This window comes from Mirounga angustirostris, unplaced genomic scaffold, assembly GCF_029215605.1.
Source record: "Mirounga angustirostris isolate CCGP_5_RB_7025 unplaced genomic scaffold, mMirAng1.0.hap1 SCAF_9, whole genome shotgun sequence".
Taxonomy (NCBI): Eukaryota; Metazoa; Chordata; class Mammalia; order Carnivora; family Phocidae; genus Mirounga; species Mirounga angustirostris.
Window position 1 is genome coordinate 111,394,570 of NW_026991717.1, and position 18,041 is coordinate 111,412,610.

General features: G+C 42.5%; 2 protein-coding genes across 7 annotated transcripts in view; one reads left to right on the forward strand and one right to left on the reverse strand.

Annotated features, from left to right (window-relative positions):
• Positions 1-8,728, forward strand: part of PLEKHH1 (pleckstrin homology, MyTH4 and FERM domain containing H1) — a 54,566-nt gene extending 45,838 nt beyond the window's left edge. For 2 of the 3 annotated variants that reach the window (XM_045901062.3, XM_064571203.1), the window contains 2 exons: positions 189-335; positions 1,295-2,077. In XM_045901062.3, coding sequence (XP_045757018.1) covers positions 189-335; positions 1,295-1,456 — 309 coding nt within the window. In that variant the 3' untranslated portion in view covers positions 1,457-2,077. Of the gene's footprint in view, positions 1-188; positions 336-1,294; positions 2,078-8,594 lie in introns of those variants that run through there. The other variant, XM_064571202.1, reaches the window with a different exon arrangement.
• On the reverse strand, positions 257-10,839 carry PIGH (phosphatidylinositol glycan anchor biosynthesis class H). 4 transcript variants are annotated; one of them, XM_064571217.1, is made up of 4 exons: positions 10,498-10,839; positions 6,022-6,231; positions 5,462-5,542; positions 257-393 (listed from the first exon to the last, which is right to left on the reverse strand). In XM_064571217.1, the coding sequence occupies exons 1-4, from the start codon at positions 10,675-10,677 to the stop codon at positions 352-354; spliced, it is 513 nt and encodes a 170-aa protein (XP_064427287.1). In that variant the 5' UTR covers positions 10,678-10,839; the 3' UTR covers positions 257-351. The 4 variants fall into 4 exon arrangements, with proteins under 4 accessions (XP_064427287.1, XP_064427285.1, XP_045757017.1 ...); XM_064571215.1 differs by having other exon boundaries at positions 5,462-5,545; positions 10,498-10,776; XM_045901061.3 differs by lacking the exon at positions 257-393 and adding an exon at positions 2,539-4,124 and having other exon boundaries at positions 10,498-10,777.
• Between the last annotated feature and the right edge of the window lie 7,202 nt (positions 10,840-18,041).

Here is an 18,041-nt window from a genome sequence, read left to right on the forward strand (position 1 = left end):
CCAAGCCTTGACGTCCTCTAGTCTAGACACGGCTTATTGACATTCAAGATGTAGATCTCCACATTAGGACCACTTCCAGGTTCTCCCTTTCTGGTTAAGGCTGCCCGTGCCTGGCAGAGACGGGGTGCTGGTTCAGCTCAGGAGGCAGCTGGGAAGTCTCCCCAGAACTGACTGGCTTCTTCTTGCAGCAAGTGCACATCACTTACCCCTACTCTTCAGTAATGACCTTCGGCGGCTGCCGGGATGACTTCATGCTTGTGATTAGATCCATTCCAGACCAGAGCTCTGCGAAAGGCCACATTGAGAAGTTGCTCTTCCGGATGGCTGCTCCCAAGGTGGGTCTGACAGCTGCTAAACCATGTTACTTGGATCTCTCTGGTCTGAGGAGGTGGGCTTGAAGTGAAGGGAGGAAGCTGGGTTATGACCATACCCTAGAAGGGCCCTGTCCCAGGTAAAACTTTGGTCTTGTCTATAATCAGTCCTCCAAAGGGTTCAGGTTGGGTAGCAGCTCAGTAGCCACTGCCGAGCTGACGGGTGAGGGGCCGGCTGGGAGGGCGCGCGCTCTGGTCCAGGTGCTCCCGTGGTGCTCTCAGCCCCTGCAGCCCGGCGCTGCACAGGCTGGAGGCGGGTGCCCACTTGCTCCCCACTGCTCCTCTTGCAGCCGACCCAGGGGCTAGGGCGGCCAGCTTCCTCCTCTGCATGCTCTCTTCTCCTGCCTTCTGCCAGCACTGCTCCCCAAGCGGGACGGTCTCCACGTGCTCCCCCTTCCTTACAGTCTTAAAGTCCATCCCAGAGACCTCTTCTGCTTTAAGGCCTCTGTATCCTGCTCAGTGCAGGAGATACAGACTAGCAAAAACAACAAAGACTCCAAAACCCAAGTTCTGATCTAGTTCCTGACTCCCTTCTGAGAGTAAGTGGAAACCCTGCTGTTTTAATCCTAAAATTGGAGTTTCCCCAACCTCCTCCTTTTAATACCACCCCTGCCAAAGGAGAGGATATAGACACTTCCTCCAGGGAGGCCCGCTTCCCTGGCCTGGAGATGAGCAGAGCAGAATATCGCCTCTCCTGTTCTCAGGAGGGTACTGTGTGTCAGTGGCCCTTCAGACCAATAGGCACCCATTTCCCTGGGCCCCTGAACCTTACAGAAATGATCCCGACATTTTCTCCCAGGTATTTTGACGAGGTAAGAAACTGAAGCCCAGGACGGTTATGCACCCAGTGTAGCAGCTAGTATGTGAGAAAGCCAGGATTCAAGCCAAGGCCAGTTTAATTCCTTTGTTTCTGTTGTCTCAAGATTGCAGAGGCTACGTTCATCATGGCCAGCTACATGAACCATTGCTCTGCAACTGTGAAGCCCCCCACCAGCCCACCTGCTGCCCACCAGCTATGGGAACTGGATGGACAACAGTTCTTTGCTTCTGTTCCCTGTGCTGCCAGAGGGCCAACGTTGCTGTGAATGTTTCTCCTACCCCCCCCCCCCCCCCCCCCTGCCGAACCTGGTGCCTCTGGGATTAGAGATCTGTATCCTGGGGTATGACACTACTGTGATGGGCCTGACAGCCCTCCCCCAACCCCACCCTGTTCTATGAAATGTGTATTTCAGTGTCCATGAAGCCTTTACTCTCTAGGTGCCTTGTTTCAGGGCCCAACTTTTAAAAATCCAGACCCAGTATAGAAACCACTTTTTCTCACCAGAATACTGAGCTCTGGATGCTGCCCGATTCTAGACACAGACTGGGATGGTCCACTGTTACTGGTTACTGAGGGCATCGGTGATGTAAATTAAGGCTTTCTGCACTGATACTCTCAGGGAGGGCTAGTATCTTTTATATTGTACATGGTCTTTATGTGGGGATTTATACTTGAAGTTTTCCCAACATCCCTGAACAAGATAGGACTAAAATTTCCAATTCACCTGAACTGTGACAAAAGCCTGGAACTCCCTAAAACTGGACTTCCATTCCCAGATGGGAAAGGTATTGGCAGGGCTGGAGAAAAAGGAACAGACTCACCTTTTCCCTTCCCCACTGCAAATGAGTAGGCATTGGCAGTGCCCCTCTGGGGCAGCAGCTCCTGTCTTTACAGGACAAGGAAAAGGCACTATCCCTGCTGAGACTGAAGCTGTTCTCCCTCACACTGGACTGTCAGCCCAGCTGGGTACAAGCAAGGGCAGGGGGTAAGTCCAACATGACCTCTCCCTGTCTCATTTTAACGATTAGACAGGGCTCAGTGAAGGCTGTGCTTCCTACTGTAGAATGGGTGATCGTCACTTGTTTCCTTGTTCTTTGAAAGACCAAGCAAATGCACTGGTTTCTGCTGCTTTGTGAGGCCACCAAAGATGAGTCAGAAACAGAATCCAGTCTTGCTCCTCAAGACTTCTGGCGAACTTCCGCTGGGAATTAGTCCAAAGGCAGAAGGCACATAGGCTAAGAGCATCCTGGTGATACAAATATCCCCCCATCCCCAACTAAGACCTTATGTTGAGTGCGGAGATGATCTTTGTCTCCACCCACCCCTAACAGAAAAAAAGACGAAGAGTTCATTATACTCTGATTTTCCAGCATTGGAGAAACAGAGTTTTATTTCATAGCTCTAAGGCAGTCTGAGCATTTGTCAATAACGTGCTGAAAACTGTATGGGTTTAGCAGCAGCATCTAAGAACCAAGCCTTTGACTTCAACAAAGTGTGTGTGTGTTGCACGCTGCAAGAACTTCAAGGCTGGAACTAGTTTATCTGAACACCTCAGCTGCTGTAGGCTTCCCCTCTCTCACCCTTTAAACTGACAAGCGTGATAAAAAAAAAAAAAAAAAAAGAAGCACATGAGAGTGTCTGCCTCTTTTAAATGAACTTGACTTTGCAAGGCTGGAAATTTTACAGCCATCTCCCATTTCTGCTGCTGCCTTTCCCCCAGGATTTGGGAACTAGCTGAGAAATTTCTACCTCGAACAAGTCAAATATCACATGTACCACAGGCTCCGAATAACCCCTACTGGGCTGGTGTAAAAGGCAGGAATTACAGCTCTAGTTTGTAATACCCTGAGTGTCTCTGAAGCCCATGAGGATATTATTATCTACCTGGGAGTTAAAAAAAAAAATTAGGATCCCAAGGAAAAAGCAAGCAAGGATGGAGCTGTGTTCACACTGAACTTATGGGTCAAGCTATTTCCCCCACCCTATCTCCCTCCCAGCCCTTCAGGAATCCTCCCGTGGTTTATTAATTTTACACAGAAGAAACTGCCTTATAATCAAAGGCTTCTACAGTTTGTGTGTTTATCCTTCTTTAACATGTCTGGAAACCAAAGTTGAATTTCTCTCCAGCCTTTCATGTCGCCCCTCTTGGCAAAAAATGTTTTTGAAACCATAGACAATGCTGAGTAACAGTAGAGTATTAATGTGCTTGACATCCATGGCTGAAATGTGCCATGTTCGTGTTGTCAATAAAAAGCAGCTGTCTGTGAACCAGGCAAATTATTGTGTATGTTTTGGAAGGAGATCGGTTTATTAAGACAGTCATCATAAATTAACCCTGTACAGAACACAGGAGCTAGGTGGACAGAGACTAGTCTTTTGTAGGACATTTCTTCCTACTCACCAGAACCTGAAGGGCTTGACTTTTATACAGGGGTACTGCGTAGTTGGAAATTATGTTTCTTAAGAGATCTGATATCAGTTTCCCATTGCCTTGCACCACAAATCTCTACAAAATGTAAACCTGAATGTGCTTAGGAATTTCACAAAGTGCTCTTTGTCAACGTTACTTCTGACATATCGCTTAAGGTCTCCCCTCAATTGATAAAGTAGGCAAAACCTTACAAGGGGATCACTAAAACAGACATAAATACTTTGCTCAACATCACACAATGAGTTAGGTTCCCAGTCACCTGCTCTATGGCTCTGAGATCCACTGCATCCATACTGGTTCCTAGGACTATGTCCACCTGATGGTTTAGAATACAGAAAATAAACCAGCCACTATGGCTTAGGAGTCATCTCCCATGGAAGACAGTACTGGCCTTCTGAAATGCTGGGACTCATGGACTTGCTGATGTGGCTTTCTGGTGTGCCAGGATCTCCTGGCAGCTCCTGTACACTTCAATCAAGCAGTCCAGGCGGGGCTTGGCACTCTGAATTCCAAAGGGAAGAAATGCAGAGTCAAGATGAACATAAGAGAGAGCTTAGCAGTGCTGCATCCATGTGCAACCTCAATCTCTCCCCACAGCAGGGGGTCTAGATGGCTCAGGTATGAGCTCAGAGAGGCAGAAGTTCAGGCCACACAGCACCTTACTGGCTAAGAAAGCAAGAGGAATAACAAAAGACAGACCCTCCTGGAAATGTCACAAGCTGTGAAACAGTCTGCAAGGACAAGGAGGGCAATTTAATATGTAAATATTGAAAAGTATTTTGCACAATGAAATGTGATACAACCAAAATTAAAAGAAAAGTCACAGAATGGGAAAAATATATGTGGAAAGCATATTTAATACAAGTTCGTTATCCAAAGTATATAAGTTGTTACAAATGCATAATCAATATCTAGATTCTGCTTGACTAACAGAGGAGATGGATAGTGTAAAACAAAGGAAACACGGATAGGTAATTCAAGGAAACATGAAAAATCTCTTTGTCATTTAAGGAGCAATTTAGTAACTTTAAATTCCTTTACCTACATACTAAAGGAAATAAATAACTAAACCTGCTGTTTTAGCCAAGACTGTAGAAAAACAAGTACAAATTCCAAAAAGTATGGTCAAGTAGTCCAATCTCTGGAGCCAAATCTCAAACTGTAAAAATCTATGAAACTGTTCATAAACATTAATAATATAATTTTAAACCGTAACGCAAAAGAATTTTAGCTTAGCAGCCTTAAATCCTTTGTGAGAAAAGGAAGGGCAGTAAGGCACAGTTAACTATATACATAAACACTTTATATACTTATAATCCTGTTTGTGTAAGTATTTTTTGTAAGAGCAAGACAAAAAATAACCTGGAGATGATTTCAAAAGCTAGCAGTAGAGTGGCTAAATGAACTGATACTCAACATGATAACTATTTAAAATGTTAAGTATAATGGACTCTGTAGATGCATGAAAATATGTATATTTGATTTAAAAAGCAAGACATAAATTGGGTATAACAGTATGTGTAGATCAATGACATCAATGTAAAATCTTATACTGGCAGACTAACAAAGTAGATGAATGGTGATTTATAAGCAGAAATTGCTATTTTTTTCTCTAAAATTTGGATAAATTTGTAGTATTTCTGAAAGCCTGTATTTGCTTCAGAAAGAAACTTCTGAAATCACTAATTCTCACTAAAAATAGCTGTCAGGTGTCCTCAAATAATCTTGACAAGAATTTACATTCCTACTGAACCGAAGTAGCAGGAGAAATGCAGAGAACGGAGAAAGGTAACAGATTTTTTTTGGAGAAAAAACTTTAGACAACTGTTCTGTGCTCACCTGGAAGACAGGTACTACTTGGGATATCCCATGTGGTTCCACTGGATCCTCCAATAAAATGCAAAGGTAGTAAATCACCTTCTGCTGTAAGAAAATAAACCAAATAGAGATCTAAGTGAAACTTATTTTCTTTTTCTTCAAGGGAGGCTAAAAACTTTTTTATAAATGGTTATCTCTAAGTAGTAGAACACTTGATTGCTTTTGAAGTGAGGGAAAAGTATATTCTCATTCTTTAAATGAAAAACGATGAAACGTCAGCAGCAACAACACTAAGAGATGATTTTGAAGCTGGGCTAAAAAATAAAGTCAAAATGCTAACTTACGATCTATGAAAGCCTGCTAAATCTCTATACAAACAAAGGAATGTATCTTTCCAATATAAGTTTCACTTTCATGGTTTATGGACATGCCATCCAAAAAGGAAACACTACAATACTGGAACAGAATCTTCAAGTTTAATTCTGTAACATCAAGGTATTAAGACTCAGTTTAGATCCAGGCAAAGGCCATGGGCTATCTCCTCCAGAGAAACCTGTAATACTTACTACTTAACTACTTACCATGTAAATAGCCTCATTAATGACCACATCCTTCACCTTGCCCATCTCTATGAAGGTAGTGCTTTCTTTGCCTGAGGCATAGGATGAAGTCATCTGGATGCCAAGGGAGTCAATGATTAACAGAGTCTCCTGATCAATCTTGACAAAATGGAGGTAACCAAGCAGGCCTAAGAGGGTGATGAAGATGGCAGCAGAGAGTATCATGCTGTTCTGAAGAGAGAGCCAGACACAGGCGGTAAGGTCACCAAATGGTCCTCTGCACAGATCTCTGTTATTTAACTGGTCCACTCTAGGCAGTGTGGAAAAAAGCCTGTGTTCTACTGTGAGTTGAAAAGATGGAAGGTACATGCATGGAGGAAGAGGAAATCACTTTTATTTCAACTCTGTAATGCTATGAAAGCATATGATGAAATACATCCAGACAACAAATGGATAGGTGTGGGAGGAGAACCTCCATCACCAAAATAGTATCTACCATCACACCACTCTCAGAGGTTTTTCTTCCAAAACTGAAACTTAAGGACTCAGACCTTTTCCTCTCATGCTCCATCAGCAGATGCAAAATTAGACAGCATAATAATAGATGCTTAGCACAGTGTAGCTGATAGTACTCAATAGCTACTCCTCCTTCCTAATAGAACTTGGAATCATGATTGGTTCCCACTCCTGCCAATGATTGCTTTAGAAATGAACACATGACATAACTCTGGCCAATGGGATGTGAGGGGAAGTCGGCTGAAGGGGCCTCTGGAAAACGGAAGTCCATCTTAAAAAGAGATCTAAGAAAAGGTCCCTTCCTCTTGGGGTTGGATGCCTGGAACTACTATGGAACCACGCTACTCTGACAGACCATGCAGAAAGCCAGGTCGAGGACGAGTACACCAATGGTGGAGGAGCAGTAACATGAAAAGAATCAAAAGGCCCTTAAGAGCCTCTTATGACCTCAAGAGCCCTCCTACCTCCTGACTCCTTTTGTTAAATAATAAAGATCATATCATTTGGAGCGCTTTTAGTTCTTTTGGGTTGTGACTAACTGATGTGTTAAGGCTGATGGAGTAGCTGAAATGACTAACTTACGTGTTAAGGGCTCAAAAGGTATTTATTCCTTTGATTCTAAGACACATTTACAATCTTTTAACATTTCTGAAGTTGAATGTGTTTTTCTATTGATGTATTTTCTTTTTACGTACCATTATTTTCTTTTTTTTTCCCCCCCAAAAAGCTATTTAGAAGGATGGGACAGAAAAAAATCACTGATGACCTAGAAACGAAACAGATTCAGTAATTTATTAATGTCATTCCTTGATGGCAGGAAGTATCTATTCTTTATTACTGACAAGATGCCCTCTTTGACCTAACCCTAATCATACTCTTCTAAACCATCATGCTTGGTGTCCATCCTTGTTGGGCCTGCATTGCCCAGCAAATTCTACCAAGAATCTTGCTAAGTCAGTTGAGAGAGAACCCTTGGCATCTGATCACCTTGGCCTGCCTTTATCAAGAATCATGTCAAGTTAGCCAGAATCTCCCTTTACCCCTGATGTTTCCTTTTAGTCATTTTCCATCCACTGACAACCCCACTGTGCTCTTTGACTATAAATTCCTACTTGTCCTTGCTGTATTCAGAATTGAGCCCAATTCTGCACTGAGGTCACTCTTTTCTCCTACTGCAATAGTTTCTGAATAAAATCTGTTTTTACTGCTTTAACTACTGACTGCCCCTGGTGTTCCTTGAAAATACTTTTCTACTTCATTCTACCTAACACAACAGTAAGTGTTGGATCAAGAGTGTTTGGGCCTGTGATCTATTTTTGTCTGGTCCACCCTGAGCTAAGAATGGTTTTTACACTTAAAAGAGTTGTTTAAAAAAGAAAGAAAAAGAAACAGAAGACTATGAGACAGAGACCTGTAAAGCTTAAAATATGTACTATTTGGACTTTTAAAGATAAAGTTTGCTGACCTCTGTGCTAGGTAATTACTTGTTGATTAATGAATGGAGAATGGAAAAATCTATGTGCTGGGTCTCTGATGATCCAGAAATATCTACTTCGAGTTAATTAAATGCCTAGTATCTAGTACAGTGTCTGGTTCATAGTCTGAACTGAATAAGCACTATGGAAGAATAGAGAGAAATAAAATTCAGTCCTGGCCCTTACAGATGTGTAAGAGGCAAAATTAATACATATAAAGTATTTTTGGAGAATACTATGAAACTGACTGTAAGTGCCTAAGAAAGGATTAAAAGAGAAAGAGAGAGCAAGAAAGAGACATCAAAGCACACAGGATATCCCATGAAGACTTCTAAGGAAGAAGGATTTCACTGGTACAGAAGAGGTGGTGGTTACTGACAGATATACTTAGTTGAGAAAAGGAAGGGGGAAAAGCATTCCAGATTGGAATAAATAAGGCAATAACCTGCAATTTTAATAGAACTGTGAATTCAAAAACCAGAAGGAAAGAAGGGATAAAGAACAGTAAAAGTGAGGGGATTTCATTCATATCAGCTTTTTAATAAGGTAATCCCTGCCCAAAACTTCATTACCACCTGCATTCTTTTTTTTTTTTTTTTAAAGATTCTATTTATTTGACAGAGAGAGACACAGCGAGAGAGGGGACACAAGCAGGGGCAGAGGGAGAGGGAGAAGCAGGCTTCCCGCTGAGCAGGGAGCCCGATGCGGGACTCGATCCCAGAACCCTGGGACCACGACCAGAGCCGAAGGCAGACACTCAACGACTGAGCCACCCAGGCGCCCTCACCTGCATTCTTTATACTTCATTTTTTTGTCTGAAATTCTAACACTGGGGCTGAAATTAAGCCACATGTTTTTATGAATTCCTTCATTTCTTCTCACTCCTGAGAGTCATTACTCTGACAAAATAGTTTTGAACACAAAGATATGAAACTTTGGTACACAGAGCCCTCAAGAAGTGTTGCAGTGGAGTTTAAGGAAGATAAGGCTACTGAGTCGTGGACCTTGATGGAGGTAAGTGGGACATACCAGGACAAGAGACAGTACAAAAAGGAGCTGGCATAAAAACAAACTTCTATTTAAAAATTTTTCCTAAGCAAACTCTACCCTAAGAGGAGACAGTATAGTGGAAAAGAAAGGGTTTCAGAGTCAGACAGCCCTGGGTTTGAAACCCAAGTATGCCGTTTACTAGCTTTGTGACTTTAAGTAAGTTATTACTCTTTCTAAGCCTTAGTTTTCTTCTAAGGTTGAAGTAAGGCAGTCGGGGCATTTAATTAGGATCTGTTCCCTCCCCCTCACATGGCCAGAACGCAGGCTAGTATTAAACTCAACTACGTTATAAATTAAATCTTTTTAGGGGAAAGGAGGAGGACTGTCCTGGCAACTTAACCATTTCAACTGACTTTTGAACAAACTTTTAGACAGTTTGGTACAAATTAGGGCAGTCTTAATTCTGCATATATCTACACCAAATTTCCATGCTTTGATGGTAAAAACGCCAATGAATGCATTAAATGAAAACAAGATCCAAATTATAGAAATAAATAGCCCTAGCTCTGGTCGGATCACTCCTGGAATAATAATACTCAATTTAGGGCACTACATATGAAACTAAACTCATCCTGAAAAGTACAATTAGGATGACTCCTTTTTTTTTTTTTTTAAAGATTTTATTTATTTATTTGAGAGAGAGAGAATGAGAGAGCATGAGGCGGGGAGGGTCCGAGGGAGAAGCAGACTCCTCGCTGAGCAAGGAGCCCGATGCGGGACTCGACCCTGGGACTCCAGGATTATGACCTGAGCTGAAGGCAGTCGCTTAACCAACTGAGCCACCCAGGCGCCCAGGATGACTCCTCTTGAGGGCTGTCACAAAGCTACCGCACGGGACCCTCGTGATACTGTGACGCTGGCATGGCAGAGAGCAATTCCATTTTAGACGTGCGGAAACCGAGGCTCAGAAAATAGGAATGAGCCTGGAAAGTGAGCACAGAAACAACTTATCTCCAAAACTTCACAGTTCTTTAGAAAGTACTTGAAGTTGGGGAAAGGGGGGTGGGGAGTGGGCAGACTGCCTTGAAAAACATTAGGAAGAACTATCAAGCTCATGCTGTGGAGGCAAAGGCAGTTTCTGTAAGACTACATAAAGTACTGTTCGCAGTGATTCCTCTAAGGAGTGGAAGTGATGGATGAGGACGATCCACTTAATAGTTCTCCGAGCTCTTGGAACTGAATTACTGTGAGCGTGGACTACGTGGAGCACAGGCAAGTTAAAGCCTCAGGCTGTTGTTACAGGGCTAGAAGTACGCTGGGTGGAACCGCAGAGCACCACCCATGAGAGGGATAAAGCACAGGTGTAAAAACTTCACAGCTGTCCAGCGGCGGAACCAGCTAGTTCCCGCCCTCCGACTCAACAACAGGAGGCCCGGGCTCGACCCTCTGACTCCAAAGACCCTTCCAAACCCCAGCCCCCGACTCGGACCGCGGGAACGGGCCGACTGGCCATTACCTCGCAGAGGGTGAAGAGTCCGTAGGCCGCTAGCCACACGGCGCAGGTGACAGCGGTGAGCGAGCGCAACGAAAGCCGAGGGCAGCTGAGGCAGAACTCCCGGCAGGACGGGGAGTAGTAGCGGCGCTGCAGGTCCAGGCGGCCACCGCAAATATCCGAGAAGCTCCGCTCGTCCTCCATGGCCGGGCCGCCTCCTCCCCGCCGGGCCGGGCCGCTCTAGTCCGCCCGCCAGCGTCCTCTCGCCGGCTCTGGACCCACTTCCGGGGAGCGGCGTCGGCCCCACCTCGCCCCGCCCCGTCCCACGCTCCGCGCAGCCGCAGTTCCGCGTCGAGAGTTGTGGCCCGGGTCTCCGGGCTTGTTCTCCGCTCCCTGGTTCGGCCTGGTTTCTGCGATTGTCCGGCTACTCCAGAGCCTCGCAGGGGGCTAACTCAACCGGCCGATTAAAACCACTGTTAACGCGCTTTCCCTCGGCAAACCGTTTTCTATTTCTAAGCCAGAGTACGCCCCGAGGAGACAGTCCACAGGTATACGCTCATTCCACTCATTCATTCATTCATTCATTCATTCCTGGGCCAGGTAATTTTAGGTGCTGAGGATACAGCGCTGACCAATATTGAAGGTCTCTGCCTTCAAGTAGCGTCGTTCTTAGTAAGAGAAACAATATGGAAATAACTTCAGAGAGTGCTGCTGGCAATAATATGACGGGCAGGGCTGGCTTGGGCACTTGCAATAGGGCAGTCAGGAAAGTGTCTGTGAGGACACTGGAGCTGCACGGATGAGGAGCCAGACTGGTCTGGGAGAGCTCTGGAGGAGGAATTTGCCAGGTTGGAGGACCAGGAAAGGCAAAGCCCCCGAGGCTGGAACAAGGTTGACTTACTGGAGGAGTCAAGAGGCTGACAAAAAGAAACTGCATCTGGAAGTTGGGGAGGGAGGTGCGGGGCTCAGGTGCTAGAGGGTCTTGTAGGGCCTGGTAAGAAGTTTGGATTTCACTGGCTGGGAGTTCTCTCTTCCCAACCGCTGCGTGGAGCACTGAGTAGACAGATGAGTCCTGGCTAGGAGGTTAGTAAGAGAGGAAGATGCACAGGGTGTGGATAATAAAATTACTAAACTCATGAGTAATAGCCTGTGGGGTTTTCCTCTTCTTCTTTTTTTTTTTTTTTTAACTTTGGATGTGGCCTAAGAGTGGATTGTGGCCTGTTAGAGTTATGGTGCTTCAGCCCTGAGGCAGCATCATGTATTAAAGAATTGATCCCTCTGTCTATAAAGATAAATGGCATAACAGTCTCAGCAGCTTTAAGTTTCTGATGAAAGTCAGGTTCCATTTTTCCATCTTCATCCAGGATTTTGTTTCCTTTTTTTCCCCTAAAGGATAGTCTTCAAGTATTGCTGTTTTTCCAATTTTATTTCTATACCCTGAATCTTACCAAGCAATAAATAACACGTGATGTCTTTTAAAATTACAAAAGTGATGTTTGCTTATTGTGGAAAATTTGAAAAATACAGAAAAGAAGAAAAATTTAAGCCACCCATATTTCCACCACTCAGAGAAACACTGTCTATGTTTTGGGGGAACCTCCAGTCCTAGAGTTCTTAACCTGAACTCCATGGATAAAATCAGAAGTTTATCTTTAGTTTCATTAACTTCTAATTGAAATTTAACCTTTTTTTTTTTGGTTATGAATGCAGGCAGCAAACCAATTAGTATTAGCAATACTTGTCACTCTGATAGAAAGCACAAATATTTTCATTTCACAATAACTGTTATCTCAAAATGTCGTTTCCATTCATCACTACTTCAAAATTGCAGTACTTATTAGACCTCCCCTTCTATATCTTATTAATCTGTCAATAGAGACACATACAACACATATTAAAAATATTTTGATAACTGTATTTTAATTCAGTTGTTTTTTAAATCCTATGTATTGTATTCATTTTAAAAAACATAGTGATAAAGTTTACCAGACTTACAGAGGGTCTGTGGCACAAAAAAGATTAAGAATCTGTGCGGGTTCAGAAGGTTCAAAACTGTAGATCATTGAAAGAAAAAAGGTACCTAATGTACTTAATTTTGAATATTAAATGATTAGGGATAAATAGTGTGGTAATGTAATTCCAAAATCCTTATAACTCCTTTGCTCTGTCAGATCACAATGTCATCTTAACTCTGTTCTGCATTTGAGACCTCAGTAGAAATTGAAACCTGTGTATTTGCCATTTAGCTAGATGCCATCTGGGACATGAAGTGATAAGTTCTCATGACCATGACCGAATAAAAAGAGCAAGGAGGGAGGGGCAACCTGGCTGGCTCAGTCAGAAGAGTATGTGACTCTTGATCTTGGAGTTGTGAGTTCAAGCCCCATTTTGGGTGCAGAGATTACTAAAAGAAAATAAATAAGCTTTAAAATAAGAGCAAGGAGTGTTGATTTAGCTCTAAATGTTGGATTTCAGGGGCCCCTGGGTGGCTCAGTTAGTTAAGCCACTGCCTTCGGCTCAGGTCATAATCCCACGGTCCGGGGCTGCATCAGGCTCCCTGCTCGGCGGGAAGCCTGCTTCTCCCTCTCCCACTCTCCCTGCTTGTGTTCCCTCTCTCTCTGTCTCTCTCTGTCCATTAAATAAATAAATAAATAAATAAATAATGTTGGATTTCAAAGTATTAATAAGCCTCAGCAAAGAAGGGCAGCTGATGAAAAGACTTACCAATTAGCAAGTTTCTCCAAGAAAGTTTACTATCTTTTTGCAGGGTCATAATACCCTAATGAATTCCATTGTGGAGAAGCAAAGAAAGGAAGCGTGAGAAACATGTGTACTCTGTATTTGTCAAGATACCCTGTTATTTTTAAAAACAAAACAAAACAAAAACACAATTTCAGAGGCTGAACACAAGTGTTTATTTATTATTTCTCTGTTCCACGTGGATGCTTGTGGTCAGATGACTTAGAATTTCTGCCAAGAGGTAATTTGGAGACCCAGGCTTCTTCCAGATAGTGGCTTCATGATCCCTTGGGACCTCATCCTGCTTCTCTCCATTTGATCCTCTGTATCTGGCCTACAGATGAGGGGCAAGAATGGAGGATCATGCATGGGAGGGTTTTATGGCCAAGCCTTTCACCCTCATTCCAGTGGCCAGAATTTATTGGCTTGTCTATACCAAACTTCAAAGGAGGCTGGGAAACATGGTTTATCGGTATGCCCAGAGGGGAGAGAGAAGTGATTTGGTAAGAACAACTACTAGCCAGTCTTTGCTACACTTTCCAAAGAGTACTGGCTACAAGAAACAAAATATATTTGAGTGAATTGAGCATTATGGTCACAGTACACAGAACTAATCTGACTTTTAGTAAGATGGGTACTTATTTCTACTAGTGAAGTTATTCTTGGAATCTGAGTATCTATGAACATGAATAGTAAGTAAAAAAAATCTGATCGAGGTGCCTGGGTGGCTCAGTTGGTTAAGCAGCCAACTCTTGATTTTGACTGTGGTCATGAACTCGGGGTCCTGGGATCGAGCCCTGTGTTGGGCTCCACGCTAAGTGGGGAGTCTGCTTGAGATTCTCTCTCCCTCTCCCTCTGCCCTTCCCACTTGTGCTCTCTCTAAAATAAATAAATCTTTTTAAAAAATAAAATAATTTTTTTTTAAAGATTTTAATTCATTTATTAGAGAGAGAGAGCGAGAGAAGGAACACAAGCAGGGGGAGTGAGAGAGGGAGAAGCAGGCTTCCCGCGGAGCAGGGAGCCCAATGTGGGGCTTGATCCCAGGACCCTGGGATCATGACCCGAGCCGAACGCAGATGCTCAGTGACTGAGCCACCAAGGCGCCCCTAAAATAAATAAATCTTAAAAAAAAAGAAAAAGAAAAAATCTGATGAAACAATTCAGTTAACTTTTTATTTTTATGGCCCATGCTGGGTTCTTAAAACCCTTCTATAGAACCTTCTTTTTTAGTATTTGCTTGCACTTAAGGATTGAGTAGTTGTTCTAAGAATACTGTCTCATACTGTAGTTTTTATTATATTTATTATTTTATGATAAAGCATTAATGATTGCTGCTATTATGTCAACTGAGAGTAGGTCTCCTTCTACTTAGGACCACTTACCAATTGGGGAGAAAAAGCAAAGGCCCATATAAGTAAAAAATTCCAAATAAATAAGGTTAATAAAAGGATAAGTATTGTCCATTATATCTCAGTTTTATAAAAAGCCACTGATTTTTTTTATAAAAAGCACTGATTATTTCCTGTGTCTTCACCATTCTGTTGTTAAGCCCATACCTTGAGTTTTTTATTTTAGTTATATTTTTCAGTTCTAGAATTTCCATTTGGTTCTTCTTGATATATTTTATTCCTTACTAAGACTTTCAACTTCATCATTTGTTTGAAATGTGTTTGTATTTACTTGTTGAAACATTTTTATGACGACTGCTTTAAAACCCTTATCAGAAAATACTAACATCTATGTCATCTCAGTATTGGCATCTGTTGATTGTCTCTTGTCATTCAAGTGGAGACTTTTCTAGTTTGTGGTATGATGAGTGATTTTCAGTTGAAACCTGGGCATTTTGAATATTATGAGATTTTGGATCTTATTTAATCTTCTAACAAGCTTCCACTGACACTGCTCCAGTGGAGGAAAAGGGACACTAACACATTATTGCTAGGTAGAGGTGGAAGTCCAAGTTCTCCACTTGGCCTCCATTGACACCTGGTGGGGAGGTGTTCCTTGTAATTTCTGGATGGGTGTGGAAGTCCAAGTTCCCCTTCATGTACTCCACTGACACCATGGGGTGGCACTGGGGGAAGCTGTTACTACTCAAAAGGGATAAAACCCCCACTCTGCACTCAGCCTTCTCTGATACCACCCCAGTGGCAGGGGTGGAGCTCCTCTTTACAGCCTGGTGAGGTATAAGTCTAGGTTCCCCAGCTGGCAGGAGTGGGGAGGGGGCACTTTTTTTTTTTTTTTTGGTAATGCTTGGCTGCTGTAGAGTAGGTAATGTCTAAAAGTTTTCTGTCTTGCTAGTTTGTGCCTTACTTTGTTCTTTGTCTAGAGAAGGCAGGTTTCTATAGAGCATTTCCTGGTTGCCATTTACTCCAGCACCCAGTCTGGAATATATGAGGCAAAAAGAAAACCCAGGGAACACACTGCTGTGTCATAGTGAGACTCTCTAGTCAGTCTGCCTCCTCGCCACCTTTCAGAGTCTTTTGTTTGTTTCATTTAAATGTCCAAGGATATTATTAATTAATTAATTTATTTATTTAAATATTTTTATTTATTTGACAGAGAGAGCACAAGCAGGGCAAACAGGAGAAGGAGAAGCAGGTGCCCCGCTGAGCAGGGAGCCTGATGTGGGGCTTGATCCCAAGACCCTGGGATCATGACCCGAGCCGAAGGCAGCTGCTTAACCAACTGAGCCATCCAGGCACTGTGGATTTTTTTTTTTTTTAAGATTTTATTCATTTATTTGAGAAAGAGAGGGAATTGAGAAAGAGAGCATGAGCAGGGGGAGGGGCAGAGGAGAGGCCGACTCCCCGCCAAGCAGGGAGCCCAATGCAGGGCTGAATCCCAGGACCCTGAGATCATGACCTGAGCTGAAGGCAGATGCTTAACGGACTGAGCCACCCAAGCACCCCAAAAATGTCCAAGGATTTTAGCTGTTCTCAGTGGGAAAGATAGGGAAGGATATGCCTACCCCATCTTTTAGAAGTGGAATTTTCCTTATCTGTCCATTTAAAACAATTTTTTATTTAGGTGCTATCATCCGTGCAGTAAAATGCACTCTATGCCTTATGTTTTCATACTCTTAATGGTGTCTTTTGGTGAAGAGAGGTTTTAATTTTAATGTAGTCTAATTTATCAATCTTTTCTTTCATGGTTAATGTTGTTTTAGATCTTATTCAAGACAGTTTGCCTGCCTCAAGTTATGAAAATATTCTATTCCTTTTTTTTCCTAAAAGCTTTATTGTTTTACCTTTCATATTTAGGCTTATGATCCATTTGGAATTAATTTTTGATAGACGGTAAGGGTCAAAGTTCTTTTCTTCCCCCAATAGCTTTTTTTTTTTTAAAGATTTTTAAAAAATTTATTTATTTGAGAGAGAGAGCAGAGTGAGCAAGAGAAAACACGAGTTGGGGGGAGGGGCAGAGGGAGAGGGAGAAGCAGTCTCCCTGCTGAGCAGGGAGCCCCATGCAGGACTTGATCCCAGGACCCTGGGATCATGACCTGGGCTGAAGGCAGGCACTTAACGGACTGAGCCACCCAAGTGCCCTTCCCCCAATAGCTTTGTTGAAAAGACCATCTTTCCCCACTGACTGCAATGGTGGCTTTGTTGTAAATCAAGTGACTACTTTTGTGTTAGTCTGTTTCCAGACTCTATTTTGGTCTGTTTTTCTATTTTGTCTTCCCTGTGTCAACATCAATCTGTCTCAGTTACTATAGCTTTATAGTAGGTTTTGATTTCTCATGATGTTGTCTTTTAACTTCAATCTTTTTCTTCAAGATTGTGATAGCTGTTCTAGGTTCTTTGTATTTTCACCAAAAATTCTGCTTGGGTTGCATTGAATCTACCAGTCGATTTAGGGAGAATTGATATCTTAACTATGCTGAGTCTTCCAGTCCATGGACCTGGTATATTTCTCCACTTATTTAGTTCTTATCTAATTTTTCTCAGCAATATTTTGTAGTTGTCTTGCACATCTTCCATTAGACTTATTTCTAGGTGTTTAGTGGTTTTTGATACTCTTATAAATAATATATATTTTTAAAATCTTATTACTAGTCCATTTTTAATAAGATATATTTATTATTTTCCCAACATCGAATTGAAATTATATAAAAGAAAATACATCCATAATCCTGCCACCTAAACCAATAAATCTTCATTTCCCAAGCATTTAAGTCCTCTTATTTTAATGTTTTCATTGTTGAAAAGATGACATAATATAGAAATTTTTTGAATGAGAGAAAAATATTACACACAATCCTAAAAACCTTTCAGTGTTACATGTTTCTCTCTCATTCCATCTCTTAGTTTTTGCACTTTTAAAAATTATTGTAGTCAGGGCGCCTGGGTGGCTCAGTTGGTTAAGCGGCTGCCTTCGGCTCAGGTCATGATCCTGGAGTCCCGGGATCGAGTCCCGCATCGGGCTCCCTGCACAGCGGGGAGTCTGCTTCTCCCTCTGACCCTCTCTCTCTCTCTCATTCTCTCTGTCTCAAATATAAATAAAATCTTTAAAAAAAAAAAAAATTATTGTAGTCATAGTGTACACACCATTTTGCAGTGTTAAAATATATAATCATTCAATAAAAATTTATTGAACACCTCTCATGTTAGCCACTGTATTAAATGACAGTAAGGGACCATTCCTGCTCTCAAGCTGCTCTCGAGGAGAAGGAGACAGTCCTTTAAATAGAAAATTATAATTCAGAGAATTAAGTGAACCATGCGAGGGGTATTTAAAACCCTCGCTCTGTCTCGGGTTTGGGATTCTGCTTTTGGCCACTTACTGTGTGAGCTCTGGCAAATTTGTTAGCCTTTGCAAGCATTGGT

Bases quoted from the DNA above. Each gene is read 5' to 3' on its own strand.
- PIGH (XM_045901060.3), bottom strand. From the start codon at position 10,677: ATGGAGGACGAGCGGAGCTTCTCGGATATTTGCGGTGGCCGCCTGGAC. The intron at 6,232-10,497 runs GTAATGGCCAGT...CTCTCTCTTCAG, and splicing joins GACTCTTCACCCTCTGCGAG to AACAGCATGATACTCTCTGC. The intron at 4,125-5,461 runs GTGAGCACAGAA...TTTGGAATTCAG, and splicing joins AAGTAGTACCTGTCTTCCAG to AGTGCCAAGCCCCGCCTGGA.